General features: G+C 40.0%; 1 protein-coding gene across 3 annotated transcripts in view; it reads right to left on the reverse strand.

The window, feature by feature from the left end:
• Positions 1 to 16,305, reverse strand: part of cbfa2t2 (CBFA2/RUNX1 partner transcriptional co-repressor 2) — a 21,966-nt gene extending 5,661 nt beyond the window's left edge. The window contains exons 1-8 of one of the 3 annotated variants that reach the window (XM_007548106.2): positions 15,846 to 16,305; positions 15,236 to 15,296; positions 5,899 to 6,057; positions 5,454 to 5,695; positions 5,258 to 5,347; positions 3,188 to 3,372; positions 2,833 to 3,086; positions 717 to 802 (exon numbers count right to left, since the gene is read on the reverse strand). In XM_007548106.2, coding sequence (XP_007548168.1) covers positions 717 to 802; positions 2,833 to 3,086; positions 3,188 to 3,372; positions 5,258 to 5,347; positions 5,454 to 5,695; positions 5,899 to 6,031 — 990 coding nt within the window. In that variant the 5' untranslated portion in view covers positions 6,032 to 6,057; positions 15,236 to 15,296; positions 15,846 to 16,305. Of the gene's footprint in view, positions 1 to 716; positions 803 to 2,832; positions 3,087 to 3,187; positions 3,373 to 5,257; positions 5,348 to 5,453; positions 5,696 to 5,898; positions 6,058 to 15,235; positions 15,297 to 15,612; positions 15,669 to 15,845 lie in introns of those variants that run through there. The other 2 variants (XM_016669744.1, XM_007548088.2) reach the window with 2 other exon arrangements.
• Between the last annotated feature and the right edge of the window lie 9,872 nt (positions 16,306 to 26,177).

Consider the following 26,177-nt stretch of genomic DNA (forward strand, 5'->3'; position numbering starts at 1 on the left):
ATTTTTTTTTTTATTTTATTTTTTTTTTTATTTTTTATTTTTTTTTTTGCTTTTGGAAATTTTTCCAGTAACAAAGTGAAGTTGATGAGAGTGAATCAACAAGTACTGGTGACTTCAGCTTACACTTACCTCTGAAAATAAAAACTGCATCAGGGAATAAGATTTATTCAACCTCAACTGTGTTTCAGTTCTAGGTTGGAAATCTAGTAGGACCTACTATATCCGTCAATTCCCAGCATGCATTACTTTGCATTTTGAACTTCCCAGCACTGCAGCGACGTGTTCATTAAAAGATAAGGTACTCTGTTAAAGATTTAATGAGATAAAAATGTAATTGGTTCAAATAAATACAGAATGCCTTTCATTTCTACTGTTCCCGTTGTACTACTGCTTCAAAATGTCTTCCACTGTGGTGGTACTAGAAGTACCAAAGGGCTGCTGGCTTATGATAAAGGGTAATTTCAACAATTAAAACCTATATTGACAGCTAACAAACACCTTGAGAGCCCTTAAACATTTTATACATTGGCCTTTGCTGAAAAATACATTTACACCTAATGTAGCTTTTATGTCAAACAGGAAGTGTCACTCTAATTTATTTTTACTGTCAAGGCTGTGAAAACTGAAACATTTCTTCTCGGGACCTTAGTAAAACAAATTACATTCCTGCTATATCACAAACCATTAACAGCAGAGGTGCCTGCCTGCAGACTTACATGATCCAGATGCCTCCATTCATCAGCCCACTCTCTGTCTGTCAGTCTGTGGTCCACCGGCTCCTCACGATAGCCTCCGTTAGTGCCTGATTAGAACACACACAAGAGAGATAGAGGGCTGATGTGATTAACATTCCTTTGAACTCACTCTCATTAGTCACAAGTGACAATGAGAGTGAGTGAAAGATATGAAATATCACAAGAAATATACACTTTTAGATTTGTTTGTTCATCCTGAATACACGTCAGAGCGGGAAAAAAAAAAAATCTCTCCAGTACCAACTGTGCTCAAAAAACCAAAATAAGTTAAAAGTCAAAATGGAAGCTCGTAAAATATCAAGCCTGACAGCAGCGATTTGAGGTTACCGCTTCGAAAAATAAAACCCAAAAAAAAAAGAAAAAGAGGCATGGGACAGTGAGCAACAGAGGTGGAGTGAAAGGGAAAACCTATGATGCAAAACAGACCCTTAGCACGCAGAGCCTGCACACATCTGGAAGTCAGCTGTCAACCACACACACAAACAGACACACACAGTACTCCCACAGCACCTCCCCTTCTGCAGCTCACGGCATTCCAACAGGGAGACACTCAGGCTGAGTGGAGTGGCTCCACTCCTAAACACAACCAGCCGCTCTGACACTCGCTGTGGATCCTTGTGTCCCACATACACACAGGGATGTGTTTCCCATCGTAGCTCGACTTAGGCAATATCTAATTATACACTGAAGAGAAATAACAGTTTGCACACATGGGGTAGAGCTCGTGCAGAAGCCAAAAAACATCTTGAACCCATGTCCACAAACATAGGAACTGCATTAAAACACACATGCACGGCATACAATGATGGAAATCACCATCTCTTCAATCTGAGTTTTTCAAAAAACAAAAAGGCAACGAGACGAAAGATGAACGCACAATCTCAAACACAAACACACGCACACACACTCTTGCCTTCCCAAAAATCTTCCCAACTTCTGGATCTCATCAGCGTTCATCAGTTCAAAGCTACGACTGGGGGGGGGGGGACTGATGTGTTTATCCTTGTGTGTGTGTGCTTGTGAGTTAAGTGGCGGCAGGCGGGTAGGAGGCTGTCAGACAGACTAAAGGCCTCGTAAACACGGCACCTCTACCCCGAATACATAGGTGTGTATGTGCTGTTGCATGTATGCGTGTGTATGCGTGTGTGAGCTACTGCTGTTTCCACTAAGTGCTGACAAGCTCCAAATGGAGGGGCAGATATACACCAGAGTAGAACCAAACTCCCCCTGCCTGGACAGTACAGCTCTGTTTATACACATATCTGGACTCCAGAGATATACCGAGATTTTAAACAAACACATAGACCACCCATTACTGCGTACAGATTAAAATATGATATGTATGCGTTTCTGTTTTAGTGGCGATTTTCTAAATGCATGTTTAGCTACTTGCAGGAGCTAAACGGAAGGAAGTAGGACTGTTTTCTACATTTTCCTGATTATAGCAAAGTGATTTATTAGATCGACACATGCCTGCATGACCGTCTAATAGATTTAAAGAAGACGTGTCTACATGTGTAGAAAAAGTACACAAAATACTGATGTTTCATATTTTTGGTAAACTAATTAAAACTATGTCAATGTGAAAAATGTAATTTTAAGCTTTATCTATTCACTCAATTTATCTATGTGCTTAAGTCAACATAAGGTTCAAATGTGACAAAAAGGAATGTGCACTTGTCAAAATCACATTTCCAGTGCTCTTGTTCCTTCAGTGACTTGTTTACTTTATCATTTGCACAGACATATTAACATTCAGTTGCAGCAACATTTGGGCTTAATTGGGTTTAACAGTTGTTGATCGTCTTTTATCCAAACTGACATCTATATAGCCAGTCATATAAAAAAAAACAACAAAAAAAAACTTAAAATTTTAAAAAACAACAGTGTCTGTCTCCACTGATCCTCATGAAATATAAGACCGTTGTTGAGAGTCAGTAAGGCATTTCATTCAGTCACAAGCTGACACACTTCAAAAGCATTTGAAAGCCGACACACACTGTACCTTTAATACTCTCCAGGAGAAATGTTTCAAAGCACCGCAACAAGTATCACAAGTATCATGTCTGTCACCTACCAGGCAGTCGTGGCCTGTCCTTAAGTTCACGGATCTCCAGCACACGTTGGCTGTGCTCGCGGTGTAAGAGGTGTGGAGCTGCTATGTCATCCAAGGCATAGTGTTGCAAGGGTGGAGGAGTTGGGTGAAGCTGGGCAGTGAGGGGCAGCGGATGGGCGGGGCTGTGTCGTGGAGCGGGGCTGATGGTGCAAATCCGTTTAGCTGCAGGCTCCATTGCTACTGGAGGACGTTCATGGAAGCCGTTCTCCTTTGCCCTAAACACAAGAAAGTGGTCCTCAAGTGAACACGTCTCTCTGCAAACCTACTATTTAGGCAGAGCTTCATTTTAGAAGAATGCGTGCTAATGCCATTTAACCTGCTGGGGCTGTGTCGTTTTGTCCCTGCCTCAGGAGGCTCCATCAGCAACTCAGAGGAGTCTGGAGAGGAAGTCATGGTGGTGCTTAGCAGGAGGTGCTCATGCTGAGACAAGTACTGAGCTGGGGTCTGCTTGGCTGCTCGTGCACAGTGGAGCAACTCCCTCTGCAGCAGGGGAAGGTTTGCCTACAAAATATACAATAATATTGTTTTAAATTAGTCCACTGGCCTTGACAGTAACACAGTTAAGGCCTGATTAATGGAAACCACATCTACTCAAACACAAAGCCATATATGATGAAATTCTTGCATCACCAAAAAACAGTCAGATTTCAAAAAGTGCACGGGAGAGTACAACAGCATCATATGGGGTTTGTTTTAATAGAGATTGTGGGAGAAATATCAATGGCACTAATTTATGAGGAGAAAAATAACTGTAAAATAACTGGATACACTACAACGCATCAGTTTACAGAACAAGATAACATGACTTTGGCCAAGGAGTTCCCGTAAAGATCTGGCACCAGAGAGAGGAAACAAAGAACAGGGAGCGTGACTTCTTGAGGTTTGGCTGTATAGCTGGGCTTTGGGTGTTGTTCTGTGGCTGCCTCCATAGTGGCTGTGGCTTTCCTAATTCAAATAAAAAATGGCAGCACTACCACTGATGATGATTGCTAACCTCCCACACAGCAGGAGGGATAAGCACACTTAGACTGTGTTGGTTACGGCAAAACTATGCATGATGGCACCAAGACTTCAAAACATTTCAAAACAATTGATGCACAAGCTCCAGTACTTTATCCTCCCTTGCACTGTCCATTTTTACATCCACATGTACATATTTATCCGTGTCTGTCTGCTGAATCTTTCCATCTTGCTTTTGTTCCCTGTATTTCCCTAATTGGGAACAGACTCCAGTGTGTTTGCAATTACACTACTTCCTCACCCCCACTGCTCTCTCTTCTTGAGCAACCAAATAAATAACCATTGCCTTCTCATTTTATGACTGACCTCATCCTATCACAGAGCACTCCCAAATGGTATTTAAAGTTTTTTTTTTTCTTAAACTGCACCTCTTACCCTTTGAATATGACATCTTTGTTGAAGTTGAAGTTCATGCGATCTCCAAACCTGAAAGATCCTCAACTACGCCCCTGTGCCTATCTATCAGGATTTTCTACATCCCTTCTTCCCCTGAGGCCCCCAGAAAGCAGACACATGTGCTGCATGTAGGGGCTCTCTGAGGTTCAGTGAGGCGGATGCTAGTTTGGCGGTGCCTTGAAAGCTGAATGCTCTTTTAAAAAGGGACAGCGGCTCCATATGGCGCAGTACAGACCATAAAAAGAGATGGGAACACTTTATGGGCATGTTTCACACTTCCGAATTCCCACTTTTCCCCGTCTCCTCCTGAGCCACCTCTTTCTCTTTTCCCTGTTTACAAAATTTACCCCATCGGTCCCATCTCTTGCAAAGCTCCCAAAGAGTTGGAATAACGTTTAGGAGGGAGACGACTCCTCTGTAGTAAATTAGTAGAAGACGGAGAACAGAGAATTCTCCTTTCTGGAAGACAGATGGAGGGATTCCAAAGGTAAGTCAGAAATAAGTGTGGAAAAAAAAGAAGAGATTTCGAGTGTTTAAAGAACAGCGCTACAACTGACTGAAGATTTATGGGCTGCTTTGCTGAGGGGAGCTTTTAAAAGGTATACTGTTGCAAACTCACTAGGTACAAAGAGCCTCAAGAGGCTGTTTGACAAGAACTCATCTGCTACTTGTCAAGTCAGAGATGAAGTCCTGATTGGTTTAAACCATTAACAAGGAAATTTATGCAGTCATCAATACTACACAAAAAGGTGGCTATTGATTGTTACGCTGCATCTTGGGAAGTTATTTTTTCTCCTGTATTGTTCAGATCAAGTTCAAACTGGGTTTTCCTGAGGTAGCTAATTTGACAGCATGGAGGAAAATAGGGTGACTATATGTTACTTAACTGGAAAAGACAATAAAGCTGCTGCCTGCAACCAAAACCTGGAAATGATCTGACAGAAAGTCAGGAGGGGGAAGGTATGTTTACCTTGAGAAAAGGAATAACAAAGGGCCGCAAGGGGAAGTTGGTGGCCTCCTGAAGCCTTGAGTGAAACTCCTCAATGGTAACTGTTGAGTTCTAGGAGAAAGGCAGAGTTAAGTGTAGGAAAACAGTGAACAGATGAATTTCTACAAAATACTGCCTTTTTTTTCCCCCTCCTTCTCTTAAACATCAAAGGATTTACCACAAGGGCCAGAACTAGGCTTCTGACGCTGTCTCCGATCTCGGGAGAAATGTCGTTGCCAAACTGCTGCAGCGTGGTCAGGAAACGTTTCAGCTTGCTCAGCTGGCGAGCCCCACAGGTGGCCGGCAGCTGTTGATTAGCCAGCGATGAAGATGAAGAAGAAGATGGTCCATTGCTGTAACGCTGTGGTGGTGAGGGCACCGCGTTCAGCGTTGGTGGGGAATGATGATTCCCATTTGTCACTGGGGAGGAGAGGTGAAGTAAAAATAAGCTCCGATAAGTGGTTCCAGATGCTCTAAAATTATTTGTGTTACTAAGCCTTCTTTCTAAGTCTGGACTAGTAGTTCTACTTTAAGAATATAAATCAGGTTTGAGGGGGAAATGGCAAGCCAACTTGAAGCGACAACTGACCAAGAATGCACAGAGATTTTGGAAGTTTTCTTACATGCTGTGGTGGAAAAGGAGGCCGGACGAGGGCCACTGGGGTTGACAGAAGGCAGGGGTGGCATTGTGGAGCTGGCGCTGCTGCTGGGGGCTGATCTGGAATGAGTCTTAGCATCCACAGGCGACCCGGGCATGGCAGGGCTCTTCTTCTCTGTACTGTCTGTGGAAGGACAGCAAGAGGTCACTTATGGGTCAGAGCCTAATTAAAAAATGTCCTCCTAAATTAAGACAAGTTTTACAACAAGATATTCAAAATTAACTTGTATGTCCAGAAGATACAAATATGTAATGTAGATAATTGGATATTGAACACTCTGAAAACTGAAATATCTGACTTCAGCTAAAGCCGTCACAGTGGACAGCTCAAAGGAAAGCAAGTATTAATGCAAACACAACAAAAAGGCCAGTTCACCTATTAGCTCACTATTTATATTAATGAAATGGATTCAAGTGTGTAGCTGTGGAGGAACCACCACTGCACAACACACCCACACACACACACACCTAAACCCACTTCACATCATACAACACATACTGCCAGGGCACCAACCGCCCTGCCCCCATCAAAGAACCAGATGTCTAAAGTTTAGCCCCTCACTCTCACCCATTCAGATCAATAGCAGAAGAAATGCTGAAGAAGTCTATTGTGTGAGAGTAGAATGCCCCCTCATTGAGAACCCCACTAAACAGTGTGTGTGGGGGGGTTGAAGAAAGAGCCTAGAGATGTGGAGAGAAAGGGACGGAGCCATTTCACGCTTTACTAACAAGATCGGCAAAGCTTTTGAATGTTAAACCCAACTTCTCAATATGCTATTGACTGTGAATAAGACCACCAGATAAGGGGTTTGGAGAGAGTGTAGCGGGGGGCGTGGTTGTGGTTGGAGAGGGGGCTACGTGGGATCAGAAGCCGTCTTTGTCTCGAAGAGATCCATGAAGCCCGGGTCCTGTCTCCCTTTAGAGTGGATCAGACTTTTTTAACTGCTTCAAGAATTGACAATTAATAGACAAGCAGGGTCTCATGGGTCACAGGTCAAGGGAGAGCAGCTTTTAAAAAGTGGTTTCATGGTTTTAGGGCTTCAGCTTCAATAGCGCTCTTTATACGTTTTTCACAGCTATGAACTCTTGATAGCCTTGAGCTATAGCTTTCCAGTTTATAAAGGGTTAAGTTGGAAGGGGCTTAGCTGTCAAAAGCAAAATCTAAAAGCCTTTAACAAACATGGTACAAAATCATGCAAAATTGCTAGCTAGAAGGAGCAATGAAATTTCAAATTGAGATGCGTACTCTGAATATATTTCATTCAACCTTGCTAAACTCTTCACATTACTCGTAGTCCTGTTTGTCTTTTTGTGTCCCATGTGCAGACTCTCTGTCTGGCAGTCTGGGTCTCAACTCATTATACAGCTTTGACTGTTCATCCTTCGTTTTCCAGTCCTCCTCAACCTCTCTTTCCCCTTTCTCTCAGCTCAGCCCTCTGGCCTGCCTGCCATCGCTCCACCTGTTCACCGACACAGGGGGCAGGAAGGAGGGATCTACGCAGACATTTGGATTGCCATATCCACCACATGCGCGGTTTGCCAGCACACCGCAGGAAGCAGCCTGCGGCAAGCAAGCATGCGCGCACGCACACACCGCTTCCAAAGCCCTGCGCACTCTGTCCGTATGGCCAGGAAATTAGACTGACATCTCAATAACAGAATCAACGGGGCATATGGCCTTAGTGTCAACATTGTTATCGTGTAAACAATTTTCTACAACACACATATCCAATATTGTCTCCTGGCTTGCACTAACAGTTATCTTTTGAAAAATTTGCAAATTTTATATTAAGATTAAATATTCTTGCAAACGGCTAACAGCTTTTGATGGACATGCCTTTATAATGCCAAAGAAAATAAACACAACTTTTTAGTGACCCATTTTTTAAAGGGAGCTAGGAAATTAGGTTGCAGCTGTGTTCACGCAATCTTAAGAGATGGTAGTGTCTGTCGTGAGCCAGAGGTAATGGCCTAAACAGGAGACATCAGGTGTGTGTTCATGTATTGCTGTCAGCCCACAGAGAATTGCCTCTGCTTGTCAATTAGACGGCACACATAGCTGGATGACTTCATCTGGATTGCCAGCACCTGAGCTCTGTTGTATACGGACGTTAGGACTTTCAGAGGGGAGGCAGCTGTCACTGCAACCACAAAACACACAAGCGCCGAGTGCGTAAAGTGGTCTAATGTTAACTCAGGTGAATATTGGCTCAAAGGAGGATGTGGGGTGTTTGGTCTAAATGCCACCTGTCATCCTTGCGGTAATGGAACAAAGCAAAGGTACATACAACTCCTAAACACACATGGACAAGGGCGTAATAAAATGCATTTTGAAAGAAACGGGGGACGTAATTTAAGGTAATTTCATAGCATATATATATAACTGACACTAAGATTTGTGGCTATTGTAACCAAAACATTTTCCTTTTCTCCTCCCACTCCTTGCTGCTCTTCTCTCCCTTGCCTATTTAGAGATAAATATAAATTATATTTTCTTTCTATATCAACTGCTATTGGAGGTATGGAAGAGCAAAAAAAAACATCTATGGTGATGGCTGTTGCTAGCCAGGTGTTCCTTGTTTGTTCAGCTTCAGGTGACACTCGTCTGCATTAAAACATTCAGCCGGCGTTAATTGCCTCTGCATCCGCAGGCGATGACTCGAAATGGGGCTAAAACTGAGAAAGAGAACGCAATTGCCTTTGTTGAACTACAACATGGAGCAAATGTGTTGAAATCAAGAAAAAAAAAAGAAGAAAATGCTACAAAAACCTGAACTTATCCCTTGTGAAATAAGAGGGTGCATAACCTATTATGCGTGGATAAACATACGTCATGCCTGGACATATATAAATGCATATATGTTCAGCGCTAGTGTGTATCTTGCTCTGGGTTTAACTCTGAAGACTAAACTCCAAAGGTTGGCAGCTGTGAGGTGTTGGCCTGCTGAGCACTCTGCTATCTCTGTCCTGTCAAATAGATGAGGTGAGAGAAGATGCAACACATAGAGGGGTAATTTATCACCGAGAATAAAAATAAAGAAGTTTTAGCATCTGGAATGGGAGGATTCTTTAGGGCTTTGGATTAACAATCACAAACACCTGCACACCATAGTAATGACTTAAAGTTATCACTTTTTAGTGGAGTGACTTGGAAAGTAACTGAGTAAACAAAACATTAACATACACAGCTAGCATCATGCAAGCAAAAGCTTTAGAGCATGTTTACTGGATAATGAAAGGTAGCAAAGAATAGCTAACCAAGTTAGACTTGTACCCAGAGAGAATTTTTCAATCTGGAAGATTAAGTGAGATTTCTCAGGACATGTAGCTGTAACTAATAAGACCACCTATCGCACACCGACTGAACCTACAAGTGGAAATACTATGACTTCATGAGATCACTTGTTTTTGTACATGTTAGAATTCAGGTTGTAATCCATTACAAATCTATGATTTACACCATCCCCACAAAAAAACATGGTGTGACAGCACGGACAATCGATGTTGATGGGAAGATGGAGAAAATGCAGAACAATCATGGAAAAGTCGTGAAGCTGGGTATTAAGAATTGTGAACTGAAATGTTGTACTGTTTGATGTTTCCGTGTTCGAGTGACATAAACAGCACAAATATAGATTTGTATCGTCTTCTTTTCAACTCATCTCTGACAGAAAAATTTTTTCAACTAAATGAAATGACTGTGCTTCTTTACAGAGAATGAAATGTTACAATTTCTGTCCATCCATCTCCACTTCATACTGCTGACTATCAGCATTTAGCAACAAGAGAGGGAGGAGTAGAGCTATAACACTCTTTGCTACACAGAGTTTGAGAAATCTCCTTGCCTGGCACTTTTTTGAGCATTAACAAAAAAAAACTTTAAACTGCTTATGGGTATATGGAAAATGCTTGCAATTCTGAAACCGTGGAACATCTTGATACCGCTGACTGGCTCATGGCTAGATTCAACAGGAACGTGGCATCTGTTGTTCAAATTATAACTTGAAATAGGAGAGTGAGACTCAAAGACTTTAGAACACTGGCTATTAAACTTTACAGTGAGCATGAACTCTATCAAGAAAACCCATATTGTCTCTGGTATTATTCAACACCAACCATCTATTTATACTGACAATAACCGATGAAATATCCTATATGTGTTGCACAGGATTGATAAAAGTCAAATAATTCTGTTCTTGAAAATTCTGGCTGTTTATTTCTCAACTTCTTCGATGCTTGGACCTCGCATAATATGCTATGAAAAAGAAAATCAGCCCAAAGCACAGACAGCAGCGATTGATTTGAACATTAACCAGGCTTTCTTTCCTCCTCCTGTACCATATGGATCTAATCGGCCAAGAGCAAGCCAGCTGGGACCTCCAACAGTCACCTGTGAGGGAGGGGGGAAGGCATAAGGGGCTGCTGAAGCCTCCTCCTCCAGGCCAAGGCAGCCCCAGCCGACATCCACCCATACACATATAAATACACATCTCTGCCTTGCTATCAACGGAGAGAAGCAAAGAAGGCGGAGGGGCACGGAGAGGGGGAGGGGAGGCACGAGGCAGCTGAATGCGAGCGAGTGGACTTAAATGCTGGGGAGACAAAGGCTGCACCTGGTCCCCGTCCGTCCGCGCACACAGTCACAATACAGCACACATCTGTTCCTCTATCCTGCGCTCCCTGCTGACCTTCACCCACCCACACACACACACACACAAAGAGGCAGCAACACAATCACATCCATTAAAAATAATTCAACAGTGCGCGCATGATCCCCCCAAATGTCAATTGTTGTAACCTAGAAGATAAATAACAGGTTAAATAGCTTGGTGTTAAAACATCTCTAAAACGTGTGTCCTTGGTTACTTTACTGAGTTCAAGCTACTTCTCCCCTGGGACCGCACGACTTCTCACCCATTCAAAGCTGAGTCAAACTTAAAACATACAAACACAATTTTTAAATTAAAAACATATAAAGTGAGACGGGGAATTTTTTTTTTCCCTGAATTCTTTTTTGCAAATGTTCCAAAACAGCTGTATGTAGTTTCCTAAAAACTAAAAGGTTTTACTGTGTTATCACAGCGAAACCTTTTAAGACCCTGAGAGAGTTTAAACCCAGCTCTGACAGGAATGAAGAAATTAGTCATCAATTTACAGGCGCCAGAGCTGGCGAAGGGAGGATTTGAACTGTGAGGTAAAGATGGAGGATGGGAGGGAATAACAAGGAGAAAAAAAAATACTGTTTTCATTTGGTTTCATCAGGAAGACAAGCCTGGTTGTCAGACTCAGAGCCAGGCTGTTTTTCTTGGCTCTCATTACCACCTTCCAGGCCTGTAGACTACATATTTGGATAAAACCCAATGTCAACACTCTGTGAGGAAGGCGAGCGATTGGGGAGGTGGCAAGGTTGACAGTAAGAGGAAAGCAAAAAAAAAAAAAAAAGAAGTGTATACAGTGACAGAAATGGACAACTATAGAAGATAATAAACAGATCTGAAAAAACCAGGGCTGTCATGTATGCATGTGAAAAAGTAATATCCCTGAAATAAATTCCTCACATGTCCCTGTGACAGAGTAATGCTGGGAGAAGCCCTTGCATAACCTTTTTTGCTCAGTGAGATAATTACAAAAACATTGCTGTAATCCAGCATGCCACATAGGGGGAAAAAACAAAAAAAAAAACATGGATGGAAATGTACTTAGTGGCAAACTGAAAAAGAAAACGTAAGAGGGGACGGCAAGGCAGACAGACGCTGTCCATAAAACTGAGAATGAGCAATAAAAAGAGGTTTGGTGATGTGATGCTGGAGGGAGCGGGAGGTTTGGCAGATGTTGGACACATAGTGTCCACGTGGATGTGAAGTCATGTAGTTGGGCTAAGAATGACGGGACAGCATCTGAATGCACTAACCTACAAAATCTATAATTTGGGATTTGGGATTATATCAGCTAGTGGAAAAAAATATATAATAGGAATTAGTCACCATCTGATAACAATAAACTGATGTGATTTGTAGGCCCTCAAAACAGACACTATGATGATCAAGATAGTTACTTTTGCTGTCCATACCATTTTTTCCACTTTCGGTTTCATGAAAGCATTGATAAAGGTTTTTATTTTTCAAAATATCCTTTATTTTACTATGAACAGGCCTAATGTACCATCTATTCTGGTGTAGTAAAATACCTTATTGAAAGCTTTATTCAACCAATATCTGTATTTCTGATTCAACATTGATGCATAGCCGAAATATATGGCAACTGTAGTTTTTGTATTATTAGAACTTTGAATTGAAAAGATTTGAAATTTGAGCTCAATCATAAAGAAATAAGTGGGAACCTGTAAAGCTGGGCAAAGACTTAAGGAGCTGAAAATAGGCGCCATTTAACAAGACGTGGGTTTGCCATCAATTGATTTTGGAGGACAGTTGCCACTCAGTAACAAATACGCCCCTTTTAAAGCCTGTCTGGGACATGTGTAAACACTTGAGCTGAAATTTAAACAGCGGTCTAACAAGGACATTTCAAATGTATCAGCCAAGCTCTCAGACCTACTCAAAATCAGCAGATTATCTGTCCATCTGGACAACAAATCTTGCCGTCTAGGACTGGCTAGCCCCTGGTTCATGTGTTATAATCCGGGTGATGAACGGGGAAACATTTAAGTGTTACAACAATGTTGGTTTACTGGCCATTTTCTTCTGCACATTTCAAATACATCAAGCAAATATCAGGAACATGCTGATTATGTACATGCCTTAGTGTTTCTGGATGACTGGGAGTGAGTGTCTCCTGAATCTTGTAAACACAGACCATAAACCTAACCTGCTACCAAATAAATGCCGCTTTTTCTCTAAGGCAATAGTAATACACCAACTGATCAAGTCTGTTGCAGGAGTCCATAAAACAAAGTGCAAGCCCCAGACATGAGGAAACAAAGCTAACAATAGGGCTGGCCTGCATTACACCAGGTGTGACAGGCTTTAAGAGCCCAGTTGACTGACTGGGCTCAGGTCCAACCAGATGTTGCTATCAGCACGCGCCACTGCCACACTGGTGACTCAAGAGAATTTTCATTTGAGCGGGACAAATGCTCCAACAAGGCAAGTCTACAGCACCAGGCTTAAACAAAGAATTGATCCTGATTTAACACACTCTAGCTCTGGTGATGCAATGAATTAAAGCAAGGCAGAGCAGCACATTTGGTTCACAGAGTACATAAACAAAGCTGTGGGTAAGCCCAGAGCCCAGCTGTATGGAAGAGCAGTGCTCAACAACCACTCAGAGAGACAGATAAGTAAAACAAAGAGGCCAGCTGTGCTCAGAACAATGTGAAGAATGAGACACTGGGAACAGTGGAGGATGAGTGTGTTTCTTTTTTTTTTTTTTTTCGCAAGAGTTTAGGTGCCTTTGCTGCATAATGCCAGGGGGTTGCCTACAATTTCTTTGTAAATGTCACAGAACACACCACAAGGAGCAATATATTGAAGCACGAAAACACTGCTGACGGAATCTCAGAAAAGCCAAAAGTTTTGTGTTTAAATGGTAAATCGTAGGAGGCAGGAAGAGCCTATGAAATGTAACTTTTAGACTTTCTCACAATGATATGGGTCAAAAGAAGGTTGGAGAAATTAATGACTTCAGCAAGCAATTCGTGGAGAAAGACAACACCACCAATTTCTTCTCAACCCATGGACCTTGCAACTTAGCTCACACTTTTTTTAGTTCTTCTGAGCATGAACAATGGTATTATTGGTTTTGTTTCATCAAACATATTTGGAAATTGCTGACTATATATGTATTTTTATTATGACTCCATTGCATTATAGCTGTATTCTTTGCATTGAAGGGACTTTAAGAGTGGATCTAACATCATTGCAGAAACATAGCATCGCATAGAAAAACCATACCATGTTAATGTTACAGCTACTTTGGACTTTGATTGTTTAGTTAAGATATAGACAGTATGAAACCTGTCACACCTCTTGTCAATCAACCATTGAATGGAACTCATTCCCCCGTCTTTTAGGCTTCTTAAACCATACAAGACCAGTAAATAAAAGTTTTGTATTGGGTCATCGAGCAAGTCTCTTGGAAAAGTGAACGGTCAGTAAGCCCCTCCGATGAACCCACTGCTCATACACTTTAGATAAAGAAAAAGAATGAAATATTAGAGGAAGGAGGAGGGAGAAAGAGAGAAATTTTAACGCTGACAGACTGATGTGCACCTCTCTATGTCAACTAAAACATATCATATCGCTTTTTACCAGTTCCCATGATGAAACTTTTTAAGCACTTTTTTCTACAAGGAGGTTATGCGAAAATCAGATTGTAAGCTTCCATACACGTTCTGTTCAAATGCACAACCTCTTGCTGAGCCCTGGGGCAACATATCACCGCCCTTGCCAATGGAACTAATAGAGCACTTCCTGCAGCAAACTCCACAAGCAGCTGCTCTGTTCTGTGTGCGTACATGAGGAAACTGAGGGGGGGCTATCTGTCACAAATTCTTTAGAGCAACTGGGCAGGGGTCATTGTGCTCTTATTCTCCATTTATTCCAACACATTTAGCAGAGAAACTCACAGCTGGGACTGAGGTCAGAAAGATAAAAAAGGTGAAGAAAGCTATAAGACAAGTAACCTTGTAGTCTCAGCAGACACAATATCTGCAGTACACCTGGTCCACAGATGTTTGACTTAGGCTCACTGCCCAACTCAAACATGAGCTTATCATGGACTAGATAAGGAACTTCAAAGCAATGCAAGTAACAGAGAGGACAGTGGCCTGGCAGGTAAAAATAAGGTTTCTGAATAAAAATTAAAATAATTGGAATGGCCTCCATGAAAACACATTTTCAGACTCACTACAAAACAGAGCCTGTTGCCAGGAATATGATGAAATCCAGAAGACCAGACAGGGGTCTCTGCTCTGAGGCTGTGCAGCCGACAGTTAGTCGCTCCTATCTCCCTGATGGCCTGGGCAAGTCTGACATGACACTGGCCAGGTCCCTTTTTCTTTTCTCTGTCTGATTCTTTCTCACAACAAGCCTGTCAGATTGCACAGAAAAAAAAACAAAAAAAACAACAACAAAAAAAAAACAGGAAGATGCTTTCTCGAGCATGGAGGTGTACCTGGGTAACATTGAGAGAGCAAACAGTGGTGCAACACTCGTATTTGCTCCCACATCCCATTAATGTCAAGGCGCCACGTTTAGACCGAGTATGAAAGCCATACAGAGCGGTCTCCCTCCTCTTCCCATATGCCCAGGATACTGTACAACAGATGCACATCTTTTCTTTACCTAGTTTCTTCTGCTCTGCTTGTCATGTGGAAGAATTGATTCCTTTCTGGTTAAATGACAGCTGAGGATGAGGCAGATAAGACATCACAAAATTACTGATTTGATTCAATTTTCAAAAAGTGAAAGAAAGAATAAAAATACAGAATATAAGAGAAAAAAACACAAAAAGCAAATTGTTCATTGTGCAATACATTAAAATGTAGCTGTTTTTTTTTTCTTTCTTGAAATCTTGCTGAATTAAAATGTATTATATTCAGCAAGTTCAGTGCAGAAAATTAGTCTTCTGAACTTCAGAAAGATCATTTTATGTAATAATTAATGTTATTCGCCATATGGCAGCAAAAGCTGTGCACAAGTTAAGAAAGCCTCCCTCATACCTGAGTCGACAAGGATGAAGAGATAAAGAGGAGAGGATGATGTACCATCTGTACAGTACAGACCAGCTTTGGGAATTAGGACTGAACACACACACACACACACACACACACACACACACACAAAGTGAACTATTTGCCAGCGAACAAACTCTCACTTACTTTACTACTGAGACAAATTAATACAAATACACACCGTAGCAACACAAAAGTAAACTGAAACCACTTGCTCCTACCTCCACTCTAGTAGAGTCCACTCTTCAGTCCTTGAAGAAAGTCAGCTGCAGTGGCAGAGTTTTCTTGTCCTCTGCTTTTTGTCCTCTTTTGTGACTCCACGCCTTCATATGTCAGGCATGTGTTTGCATTCCCACATATGTGAGCTCCAGCGCAGTGAAGGCCAAAGCCAGAGACACAGATGGCACCCAGATGGAGATGGATAACCGAGTAGACCAGCAAACACAGGACTCCACAAACTCAAATACTCTCGCTTACTTCCCTTCTGTCCTTGAGGTTTTGATGTTTCTCATGCAAAGCTCTCTGCCACTGTCTATTCCTGTTACACAGTCTGTTGTACCTAAGTTAGTCTCTCTGATGGAGTCTCTGAATATGCCTCCTCTCTCACGCTGGCTCGCTCAGGCTCTGAGCTTCCTATCCTCTCACTCTGCGCCTTTCAGCTCAAGCTCCTCCCCACTTTTCCCACATGCTATGCTCTCCCCTGTTTCCATGGGTCGAGCGCTCCAGAGACGTCACAAACTGCCTCCCACTGAGCCCCACCTCCTACTCTCCACATGGATTCTGGCCAATCCTCCAATGCAGACTGGCCCCATTCAACCTGCATTCACCGGCGATGGACCCCGCAATTAACATAACTAATTGCTTTGGCACCTAAAGGCTAAACAAGAAGCTGTGCCAAAGGGAGACAATCATAGGCGTGTGTGTGTGTGTGTGTGTGTGTGTGTGTGTGTGTGTGTGTGCATATGCATCTGCATATGCGTTAGGGCGGGTCTTTTCTAGTCCCGTTCCCTTCTACCCTCCCCTCTATCCTATTGAGAAAAGTACAGATCTCTTTAAAGAGTTTTTATGCCGTCTATGCAGTCTCCTTTCGTAAGATGACGTTGTCTTTTGTCTCTTTCATGCATCAACTCAGCTTTGAATCTCCAGCCAAAGCAAAAAGGGGGGACACTTCAGGAGCATGAACGAGCAATTCTGCTCCCTATCCACTGCTCTCTGTCTTTGCTGAGTTAAACTTAAATCTCCAACTGATTCATGCTTGGCCTTTTGCACAAGTGGCAGACACAATGCAGGTCAAGATAATGGTCCCTGGCCCAGACTCTAAAACACCAATGTTTATGCGAATTTCCTACTTCAAAAGTTCTGTATTTTATTTTTATCAGACTGTAATTTTGAGATTTTTATAGCAGTCCTTATTCTGGGCATTTGTGCATAAAATACTTAGTTGAGGTTTGATATTTGCATGTTCCCCTCAGGGTTGGCTGTCGGTGAATGCTTCAAGTGAAAGAGTTCAGGTATTTAGTTGCTTGTTCAAGGGTGATGGTGAGATGAAAAGGGAGATGGATGGATGGATTTGGGTCATATCTGCATTAACGCCAGAACTGCCTCTGCTGTGGTGGAGAAAGAGCTCAGCCAAGTAAAATGCAGGTCAGTAGGCAACTTGGGTTTAAATGCTTTGCCCAGAGGCACACTGATATGTGACAGGAGGAAACTGGAAAAAACCTACCATCTTCTGAGTGCAAGACGACTACTGTATGACTGTGATGTTAGAACCAGAACCAGGAATTGATTGAGGGGCCACATTTCATTTCTGGTCAGATGCCCCAGAGTGACCTTGAGAGTTTTGCTGGGGAAAGAATATCTGGGTTTTTCTAGACCTGTTAACCCTGGGAAAAAAAAGAAGGCAATCTATGCATGGATGGATATAGAAAAGGAGGAAGACGATAGGGACAGATGGATGGATGATGTTTAACAACTGATTATTTCAACCCTTCACCATTCATACCTTTGAAACTCTAGTAGTTTTTCATTCCTTTTTGGGTACAAATTTTTGCCATTCAACACAAGACCTGTTTTAATGACCATCAGCGTAAACTGGAGAAAATTCAAGATAATTGTCACTGTTCTAGTCAAACTGGTTGACCAAAACCAAAATAAATGGGAATTCAATGTAATGCAATTTCTTAGATCAAAAATTACAATATAATTCATTTACCCAGGAGATCTGACTGTTGTTGATTGTGTATCGTTATATTCATGAAAGTATCTAACAGCAATAAAAACAATACTATAATTTAAGCTCATGAGTATCTCATGCTTTTTTTTTGACATGTATGAAATTAAAAAAGGCAAGGATAAAATAGTTAAATAAGTATGTATCATTCGGGAGAAGCATAATATAAGTAAGTTGTGACACTATTGAAAGAAAAACTGATATCAATTATGAATAGCACAGGTTTTACTGAGTCGTTATCAGTATTCATACTGATTTCCCTCAATCACAAAATAATTTATTGTTCGTTTTTTATTTGCACAGGTTTGTAGCAGTCTGCATTTGACAGAATATTCATCAATAACAATCACTGCCTCTCCTCTCATAGGTCTGCTCCATTCAGTGTGCATCTGGTCAGTCAGCAGGCTCAGAGAGAGGGCCAGGTGGCTGAGAGGGGGAGTAAGAAAGAGGGTGAAAAGATGGGAAATCGCAGACGGCCGAGCATCTGTAGATATGTACGGTAACCAACATGCTATTGGAGCACGTAGAAAGTGGAAATCAGGCCTCAGTGACAGACAAATCTAACCGGTACAGCAGTTTCGATTTATGCACTAAAGTTCTGCTATTTGTAAGACAAAATTCCAATTAGCAACATAAACAATACTCATGAGAGACGCAATATTTCAGATTCTCAGATTTGAGTGAAGCATGGAAATTCTCATAGCTTTCATGGTGAACATGTGATATTTGCTGCTTTTTAAAAATTATTTCACTTTGCAACACGACCGACGTGATTTACTGAATGTTCTTTTTTGATGGACACAGTTGTAGACAACCAGTCGCATGATAAACATTCATAGCTACAAGTATGCCATCTAAGCCAATTTCCTGCTCAAAAAAATAAATGAAAACAACAACAAAAAAATAAGATTAATTCCTTTACATCCCTACTTCAAAAATAGTAAAAGAATACTAGGACCAATGACCAAAGCGTCTCATGTATAACATAAGAAGCTTTGGTCTACTTGGCCTAAACTGAGGTCTAAATAAAGTTGTGTGCAGGCGGAGAAAGCTTAAAATGGCTTGCAAACACAAGACATGACAACGATTGTACTAATTATACTCTTTGATTCTCCGTGTTAAAACTCTTCTTACTTTTAATCTTACTGATTTGCTAATATGTTCATAGATAATATTATATTATAAATGTACCGTAATGTCTGCACTGTATGTTCTTCAGCACAATATGAATATGAACCATCTAAAGAATTGATTTTTCAGCTATTTTTCTCCACTTGAACTTTGATGAATGAATAGAAAATAAGTTAGATAACTGTATTGTTTATACAATGTTTAGTACTAAGCATTGATAATGTGACAAACTAATCCACTTTAAATGCTCAATGTCTTCATCAGGCATGCTGGCCTGATGAAGACATCTGCTGGCATGACTTGTCCAGCATGTTTTTTATTTTATTTTTATTTTTTATTTTTTTTTGCTGAACGAACCTGCTCTGGCACCCCGGCTGTGTCTCTCTGGCCCTGCTTTATCAATCAATCAATCAATCAATCAATCAATCAATCAATCAATCAATCAATCAATCAATCAATCAATCATATTTTATTTGTATAGCACATTTCAGCAGCAAGGCATTTTCAAGGTGCTTTACATAATTAAAAAACAAATTAAAAACAGCATGTGACATTGAATAAACAGTAAGAAAGAGAAAGAGATTTTGGAAAAAGAAAAAGAAAAAAAAAAGATTTTTTTTTTTAAAAAGATAAAAACATACTTTTGTTACGGAATTTAAGCGCCTGTCGTCGCCGGACTCCGCCGTCCGTTTAACACGGGTATTATCCAGGCCAGGTCGCCTAAAAGGACCCCGTTGCCTAGAACTTGAAAGCTGTTTCTTTTTTTTGTTTGTTTTTTTTTTTGTTTTGTTTTTTTTCATATGTGGCATAAGTTAAATAGAACATGTACTACAACATCTGGGCTTTTAAAATTCAGTTCTGCTGTTGATTTCTGATTACTGATGTGTTCTATGGTGAAGAATTAATAACATCGCATTCTGCATTCTGCCATCTGTAATCAAGACATTTAGCTAGGGTGCTTTGGTAGCAGCCACATAAGAAAAGAATAATAGTACATTAAATTGGAGAACACAATCAAAACAACAACATAAAAACCCTTTCTAATAAGGTATATGATTGGGTAATGAATACAGGCATGCTGCATTCATACTGAATGACTTCTTTCACTGTACAGACACAAGTCACATACAGCTGTTTGCCATTGTGCACATGTGTGTGAAAGATAAGGCGTGAGAGAGGGCGAGAACTAGAAAGTATGCAGCATCTGCGAGCGTTCACACGCTCCCTGTCCAAACTTCCAGTTTCATAAGAAGTAAACAGAAGGCTTTTATTGTGGAAGATATGGGGATTTTCTGATAAGTGAATAAATAAGCAGTCTTTCAAAAATGGTCAAATTAAAATTCTACTCTACTACGTCTTGTTTCTTCATTTACATGCTGTTGAGCTTGTTAAATGAACGGCACATATTTGAAATGAACAAGAACATCCATCATTGTGCTTTCATTAAGTTAAAACTCTAAGAGCGAACATTTTAAAACAGCATGGTACAAACAACAATCGAATCTCATTGTGGATTTTTTGGAAAAAAAAAAAAATTCTAATCATCATGGACTTGTTAATATAGGCTATATATTGTGGTTGACCAAATTTAGTCTTAGGCATTTCTCTGTATCAAAGGGAGATAATATGGGGAACATGTTCATAATTACAGAAAACTCAATTAACAGAAGTCTGTTCGTGTACAGCAGGGGTCCTGTAACTATTGAATATGTTCCTGGTCCCACACATCTGAATAAACTGGCTGAATCATCTCCTCAGTATGCAGTCAAAGAGGTCATTATTTGACAGAATATTCATATAATGACTTCTTTATTTGAATCAGGTATACTGAAGAGGAGACACATCTACAATGTACAGGACGTGAGACCTCAATGCCTGGTCTAAAGAAATATCACAATAATAGTGTCTAAGAAGTTTTTCCATTCTTTAGAGAGACAAACTAGTAGTATTAGCATTATTCATGAAATTGTTCACTGACTTTTATGCCCTATTTTCCAACACACACTGTCTAACTAGTGCCTGCCTTGTATCACTGTCAGTTGCTCAGTGGAAATGAGTAAACTTTTTGGAAACTTTCTTTTTATTGTTTAATGTAGCAAGCAGCTTTGAATACAGTGAGTAAAAATAAATAAATACACCCACCAGAAACTCTGCCGGATTCCTTAGTACTGTTGAATTCATTTTCATATGGCAATGTGACTAACACATGGTGAGACAATTTTGTTTTCATCACTCTGAAAGTTTGAAATGGTAACCTTGGAGATTGAATTTCAATGGAATAGTTGAGGCTGTAAAAAACATGGCAAAGATCTTTATTAGCTAAAGAATGAATTTGCAGCTTTTTTGCCACTAGTCAGTTTTCTTAATGTTTGACACTTTTCAGTCTCAAGTAATATTAAATCAAACAAATCCAGCTTTATAGTATTACATGTCTTCAATGTAAGACAGTCTTTACCAATTATTGCAGTGATTTGCAAAACCATTATTACCTTTTTAACTTTTTCACATTTTTTTTTTACGTAGTGGTTCATTTTTTTGTGGTGGAAGAATTATTTTATTTTTTTTTTTTATTTTTTTTTTTCTTTTTTACAAATCAATCCAATAAATATGTTGTGGCATGGATGAACCATCTTCACACTTTGATATCAGAATAAAATCGAGTTCAACCAATTCCCATCGAGAGTCACATAGTTATCAAGCAGAGTGCAGCAAATTGTAATTTAATCTCAGTTTAAATACAGCTGTGAAGACTCCAGGGATTTCTTAGAAAACAGTAACCAAGAAACACCAGCATGAAGGTCAAGGAATAAACCAGACAGGTCAGAGGTAAAGTTGTGGAGTGCTATAAATCATAATGTGAAACCACATCTTGATATATGCAGTACAACATTGAAAATCTCACAGGTCACCATTTAATTTATCTTAAGATTGAAGGAGTATGGCACAAACCCACTCAGACATGGCCTTGGGAAAGAGAGCATTAAACAACAAAAGCAGCAGAGAGGCAGTCAGTAACTCTCGCTGCAGAGATCCACTGCTGAGGTGGGAGAATCTGTTGTCATCAAAACAAAATAGACCAAAATAAAACTTTGTGTGGTGGAAAACACACTGAAAATACACCATCCCAGCCATGAATCATGATGCTATGGACATGTTTTTAATCTGCAGACCGCAGAAGCTTGACAAAACAGAAAACACGTTGGACAGAGCAACTTATAGTCCTGTCATGGAAGAAAATGAGGCTGCAAAATGTTCACCGTTCAGCAAGTCCATCGCTGAGTTTCAGGTGTTTTGCAAAAAAGAAATGGCAAAATATATTTGTTTCCATTTCCACAATACTGTTAGAGACATAACTCAAAAGAGTTCGGCTGTTATCAGCTGAGTTAATTTGGTTCTACAAATTAGCTCAGCGTAAACATCATATATTCCTTCCTTTATGTCACAAAAAAAGTCTAAAATGAATTACAATAAATTCTAAAATGTGAGAGTGTCACAAAGTTCAACTGGTACCAATACTTTTCCCTGACATTGTGAGTTATTCAAGGTGTAAATGAGACTCAGCTTAGCTTCTTTTCTATCTTCTGTCATCTATGGCTAAAATGTCTTCATGGCACATGGTTGAATCTAAAAGCAAAATTGTTTCATGTGTTACCGCAAATTAACTGACATATCTGTCTCACCTGAATCCATAGCAGAGGCAGAGTAAATGACTTACGAGTCTGGACTATACAGTGACAGGGATGAGTAATGTCATTTGAGAGTATCTGCAGCAAGCAACACATTATAACGGAAAATATTGGGTCAGAATGGCCCTTTAAATACTCACATGCACAGATGTTTTCACTTTGAGTCTATTTGTTTTAGGTAATTATCCCTGTTGCTGCTACTTTCCCCACCAAACCTTATTATTGCTGCCCCCATTTTCTGGATATATTACCAACATATTTCCCGTCCTCTTTCTTCTTCCCCACTTTAAGGTCATTTTGATCAATGTTCAGACTCTTGATGTTTTCTAATCTGATGCAGCAATAGATTTCCGTCTCTGATCTTGCATGACCCTATTTTCCATTACATCTTCTAGAGCACATTTATCTAATAGGGACACGTCATTTTCCAAGTTCACATCTGTCTGGCGGATCGCTTACTGTAAAAATTCTGAATCTTTCAGATCAAATAAGATGGTTTGTGGTGATAATTAGGGGTGAAGTGGGGGCTTTTTTCTTTAGTTGTGCAGCTTCTGATAAAAAATAGGTCATGTGAAAACAGATAGCGGCTTCTGTTTACTGTATGTGTTGTTACTGGTTAGTGGAAATTAAAGAGAACAACGAAGTTCCCAGAAAATCCCACCCGTAAACATGTTTTAAAAGCACAATCTCGAAAACCCAAGAAAGTTAAGGAGAAAAACATCAAACTTTCATGTTTTATGCACTTTAGGTGGAATTGCATTTAGTAAGGCCCTAAGCTTTTTGGGACAAAGCTTTTCATTAGGTGTTGTTTATAGTTGAAAAACAAAAAGATGTTTCCAAATCACCCCAATTAACACAATTAAATACTTAAAAACATCAGTTAGTTTGTAATTAATCTGTGCAATGTGTTTCACTTTGTGACTGGATGTGTATGTTTATATTTATATGGATGTGACTCCCGGCAGTCTCAGCTTACATTAGTGTTTTGTTTTATAGCACGCTGCTATAAGCTCTTGCATATATTTTACAGACATAAAATAACACTCTGACCGCCAACTTTATGGGTCAAACCAGCCAAAGTTCCAAACAGAAACATTTCTATTGATTTCTGTCCTCCTGTGGTCTAAAATATTGGCTTTGGTCAGCCCTAGTATAGGCAAAGAGTCTTTATGGCTTTCAGTAAATACTTGGAGCACACTCCAAACCAAACACATCAGTCTTCTGCAAAGTAGTACCACTTTACCTTACTATTACTGTACAAATGCATACATACAAAAAACATCATATTTTTCCAACACTGCCACTTGTCATACTTGGCCAAACTAAGTATGACAAGAACACAAGCATGAGTTAATAAAAGCATCATTAACTCAGTTAATAATGCTTTTATGGGTTATGTAGATTGTGGGAGGTTTGTCCGCGTATTGCTTCTAAAAGACATAACTGGTTTTAGCAAAAGCAGCCTGTAGATAAACACAAACATTTTCCTACAGTCCAAATATTTTCTAACTTTCCTTCTTCCCTAGAGGGTCGCAATAAGTGAGCACCTATCTCCAGCTATAAATAAGCAAGGCAAGTAAATTCTCTGACAGACTGGCAGCCAATCACAGGGCAAACCAGAGACACACAGGACAGAGAACCATGCACACACAAACTCACATCAAAACAATTCAAAGTGAGCACTTCAGGTAGCATGCATGGTTTTGAACTTGGAGGAAGAGAACGGTACTAATTGCTGTGGCATTATGAACTCTATGTTTTAAGCTTAAACAGTGAAAATGGTCCTGTGAAATATTTTTATTTTTTTCTTGTTTTCAGAGAATTATTTTTGTCTGAATTTCATTTTCTTGGTGGTAACTGTATTTGTTTCAGGAAAATAAAATTTAGGCAGAAAAAAATATACTGTGAAAAAAAGGAGGAAGCTGAAGTACCCAGAGAGAATGCACACATGCTCACTCCATGCAGAAATTCGTGATTTGAACCCAGGACCTTCTTGCTGCAAGGGTACAACTGTCCCATTGTGCAGCCGAATTCACAGATGTAATCTTGTAGATATCAGCTTTATTAAATATCTATATGTAGTAAACTAAAATTAAAAAAAAAAGTTCCAATTGACAGGAAAGAAGAAATTCAATAGGACTGTAGAAAATCAGTGGAACAGTTCTCGAGCTACAGACAGCTGTCATCTACTACAGGCCAAAAGTTTGAAACCAAGGCTAATACAGGCCACATATGAACTCTCTTAATAATGCTTTAATGAGTTTTACAGATTGTGAGAGGTTTGTCCATGTATTGCTCCTAAATCTTTGTCTTTCAGTGTATTTCTTCAGATTGGTGTTGCAGATGTAGGAATTATGTCACACTGAACTTCAGAGTATTCTACTTAAAATTGGAGACAAAGGTGATTTGGTTATTTGCTGTGGTCAGAGATACAGCTAACCACCAAGATCAACATACTTTTCATCATTTCATGTATCCAAGTTGTAAAGGAACATGTTATTGACACTGTGTGGTACTACTTATGTCACTGATTTAAATAAATATAAACTAGATGTATATCACGTGCTGGAAACCATTAACTTTCCTGCATAAATTAAGATTTTTTTCCCCCAACTTGTGTTTAAGTTAAATGCATCATAACATCATCACTGCTCAACTTCACGCAAGCAGTACCAAATTTTATTGTTGGCTTTTGTAGTCAAATGAGCCCAATTAACTATCGAGTTATTAATCACTGAACATGAATGCCAAATACATGTCCTTACAAAACAATGAATTAGTGTGACATTATGTAGCAATACATTCTTATGCTGCAGTCTATGTCTTCACTGCAACATTTTCCAGTGATCACCAAAATACTTACACAGTATTATCTTGAAGAATTTGGCTGATAGTGAACTATCAATGCACCACAAGTATTTTTTTTTGCTGTGGGAAAGTAATCCCAAAGGAGAATCTCCCACTGTGAAGCGCATGTATAAACAAGCAACAGCAGAGAAAGTCCAGACACGGTGCTCTGCACATTCTCCAGAGCTTTCCTAGTCTTCATAACAGATTCAACAAGGCAGGGATCAGTGTGATAGAGTTGATTTAGCTTCTGTCTGAATTTTGTGGTTGCAGTCTCTCGACTAATGTATAATTCTGCATTGCTAAGACTGGCATAGCAATAAAGTGGAATGCTTAGTGGTCTTAACTAAGAGAATAAACCGCTATTGAGAAGGAATCAAAGCTAAATCATTGAGCGATTGTTTAAAATTTCATTTAGCAGTCAATAACTGACAGAATAAGACGTCAGGATCAAAGCAATTACAAACTTTCATATGTGTTCAATCATGTTAATTTCTGTCAAGATGCATAATTTAGGTTCGCAGCAACACTTTCATCGTTGAAAGTGTTTTATGAGTTTGGGAAATGCTTTCAGTTCAAAGCCTCAAATTCCCACAAGACTCATTCACGGCTCATCCCAAAGACATTAAGAACAAATGAGTGGCTGCTCAGGGGGTCCC

Source organism: Poecilia formosa, unplaced genomic scaffold (genome assembly GCF_000485575.1).
Source record: "Poecilia formosa unplaced genomic scaffold, Poecilia_formosa-5.1.2 Scaffold2, whole genome shotgun sequence".
Classification (NCBI taxonomy): domain Eukaryota; kingdom Metazoa; phylum Chordata; class Actinopteri; order Cyprinodontiformes; family Poeciliidae; genus Poecilia; species Poecilia formosa.